This window comes from Buceros rhinoceros, unplaced genomic scaffold, assembly GCF_000710305.1.
Source record: "Buceros rhinoceros silvestris isolate BGI_N320 unplaced genomic scaffold, ASM71030v1 scaffold30536, whole genome shotgun sequence".
Classification (NCBI taxonomy): Eukaryota; Metazoa; Chordata; class Aves; order Bucerotiformes; family Bucerotidae; genus Buceros; species Buceros rhinoceros.
In genome coordinates this window covers 9886-12171 of record NW_010418599.1, presented here as the reverse complement: position 1 = coordinate 12171, position 2286 = coordinate 9886, and the positions used below count along the sequence as shown (strand labels likewise).

General features: G+C 55.2%; 1 protein-coding gene across 1 annotated transcript in view; it reads right to left on the bottom strand.

The window, feature by feature from the left end:
• The window catches only part of KSR2 (kinase suppressor of ras 2), a gene marked incomplete at both ends in the record, with an annotated part of 22916 nt that overhangs the window by 12275 nt on the left and 8355 nt on the right, over positions 1 to 2286 (bottom strand). The window contains 2 exons of the mRNA XM_010138612.1: positions 1271 to 1354; positions 2019 to 2088. Of these exons, the coding sequence (XP_010136914.1) occupies positions 1271 to 1354; positions 2019 to 2088 (154 nt within the window). The remainder of the gene's footprint in view (positions 1 to 1270; positions 1355 to 2018; positions 2089 to 2286) is intronic.

The following is a 2286-nucleotide window of genomic DNA, read 5'->3' as shown; positions in this document are numbered from 1 at the left end:
TTACAAAGCCGTTCCTAGAGGGAAAGGCAGAGATTAATTCAGTGCTGGAGGCTTGGGGGGACTTGGGGTCGGGTTCTTTTGTTTTACCTGCTTGGTCCCCTCCTGTTACTGGGGAAAGCAGTGCCGGGGCTGGGCGGCTACGGCAAAGCTGGCAAACCTAAATACTTTGTGTTCACTCGAACTTTTTACAACTAGGGGAATTTTTTTTGCTCTTTCCTGAGCGACTACAGGCAGCAGGACCGCCGCAGAACCACAGCGTCGCAGGGGCAGGTCCCAGCAGCCGTCCTCCCCGGGGCAGGCACCGCAGGCAGCAAAGCCTCCGGCTGCTCGAGCGCTGCATGCAATAGGAATCACCGCTTTCAGATACAACTATTGGCTAACACGACTTCCAGCAAACCACCAGCAGCTGCAGAGTGACCAGCCGTTTCTCGCCCCGGCTTAAATCCCAATTTGCAAACTCCTCAGCATTTAATCAAGGCAACAGCGATCGTTATCGCTTCAGAGCTCCAGCTAACTCAGTTACCCGTGGATGATAGGCGTATTCCCAGCATCCAGCCCTGGAAAAGGCAATCGTGGCTCCAGCAGCGGCTTTACTAAGTGCTGATGGCTGCATGATACCATGTAAGAGCTGAGCTATGCCAGACTTAAAGCCTCTGCCTCGCTATCTTTTTCCAATTCTATGGCCACTCTCCTTGTACCGCAGCCTAACTGCGGTTTGAGGTGGGTTGGCTCCTTGGTGCCACGACACTACCAGGAAACAGAGGCCCCAAGATCTTTTTCTGATGTAGAAAACAGAGGATACAGCCCAAGGTTGTGCGTAAAACTCATCCAACACCCAGAGCTACCCTGCACGCAGGCGATGCTCTCGTCCGAGCTGCTCTCAGCCCCTGGTTCTGCGCATCCATCCCCCCCATCTCCTGCAGATAATTCCACACGTAACCCTATAACGTGGGTACCTACAACCAGGCGGAGGCTGGCAGCGAGCGGGGGGGCTGTCAGGATCTGACTCAGAGCTCTGGTGCGAGCAGAGCCGAGATCTGGCAGGCAGCATCCTCCCCGAGGACCCTGCTCCTGTCCCCGGCATGCAGACCCAACCTCAGTCCCATTTGGGGGAGTTCTTCACACAGTTTCATGTCTCATTAAAGCTTCCTGCAAGGATGAGCTGGAGAGAGGCTGGCTGGTCTCCCTGCGCCTCAGCCCCTTCTCCGTTCCACCCTAATTATCCCCCTCGCAGCAGTAAGGAGCGACACAAAGAGCCCCGGCGCCGTACTTGCAGTTTTTGCATTTTAAGCCGAACAACATTCCTTTCCCGCAGACGGTGCAGGTCTGAGACATCCAGTACTTGGTGGAAAACCTGTGGAGAAAACATGGAGGGTGGCCTGGGAGAGAGGAAGCTGCATGCCCCATCCCCTGCTCCTGCGGGAACATCTCCTGAGTCACACTTCTCCCCCACGTCCCGATGTACTCTTTCCTTGCTGCCTTCAAACACTGCTGCAGGTGTTGAGGCATCTTTCTAGGGATGCCAAAGCACAAATCTGAGCCCCTCTTTGGCTTTGCAGAAGGGCACAGGCTGCCCCAAAGGTGACCAGGACAGGCATTAGCCGCTGGCTCACTGCGGCTTCCCAGCTTTGCCCACCCCAGAGCCCCCAAAACACCTCTCTGCCCTGAGGACCCAAGTTTCCAGCCTGTCAGAGAAGTGGTGGAATAGCAGCACTGAGACTATTTCCAGTGCTTTTCTTTCCTGAGGTAGATATGGAAAGGCAATAATCCGGAGATCGGAAATTTGCTGAAGGTTGGCAAGGCCATGGATAACACGCGGCTTTCACTGATAGCAACTCAAGCCTTATCTAAACCAAATCTGAACTGAAGTGGAATTTAAATGGGCTTCTAGGACAGCGCAGCCCAGCATGGGCAACGGGGAAGAGCCCCAAGCCCCCGTCCCAGACCAGAGATGGAAAGGGAGATGCTTGTCCTCCCACCTCGGCACAGATTTGCCCAGCGCTGCAGGGCTGGCGTACCTGTGTTTTATCGAGTTTCCTAGATCTCGACGGGGGATCTGCGGGGACCAGCGAGGCACTGACAGCGTATCTGCAGGGAGAGGAGAGACAGTGGTAATGCAGGTGAGAGCTGGGGTTCAAGCTCTTGGGCAGGGGAGCAAAGGATGCCTGCAAATAAACCAAAAAAAGGGGTTGGCTGATATTTCCCCTTAGACACGTCCCGCTGGGCTCCCAAAGCAAGAGGACCCTGGCTTTGAGCTTGGGTCTGCAGAGAACCGGGGTCTTCCCA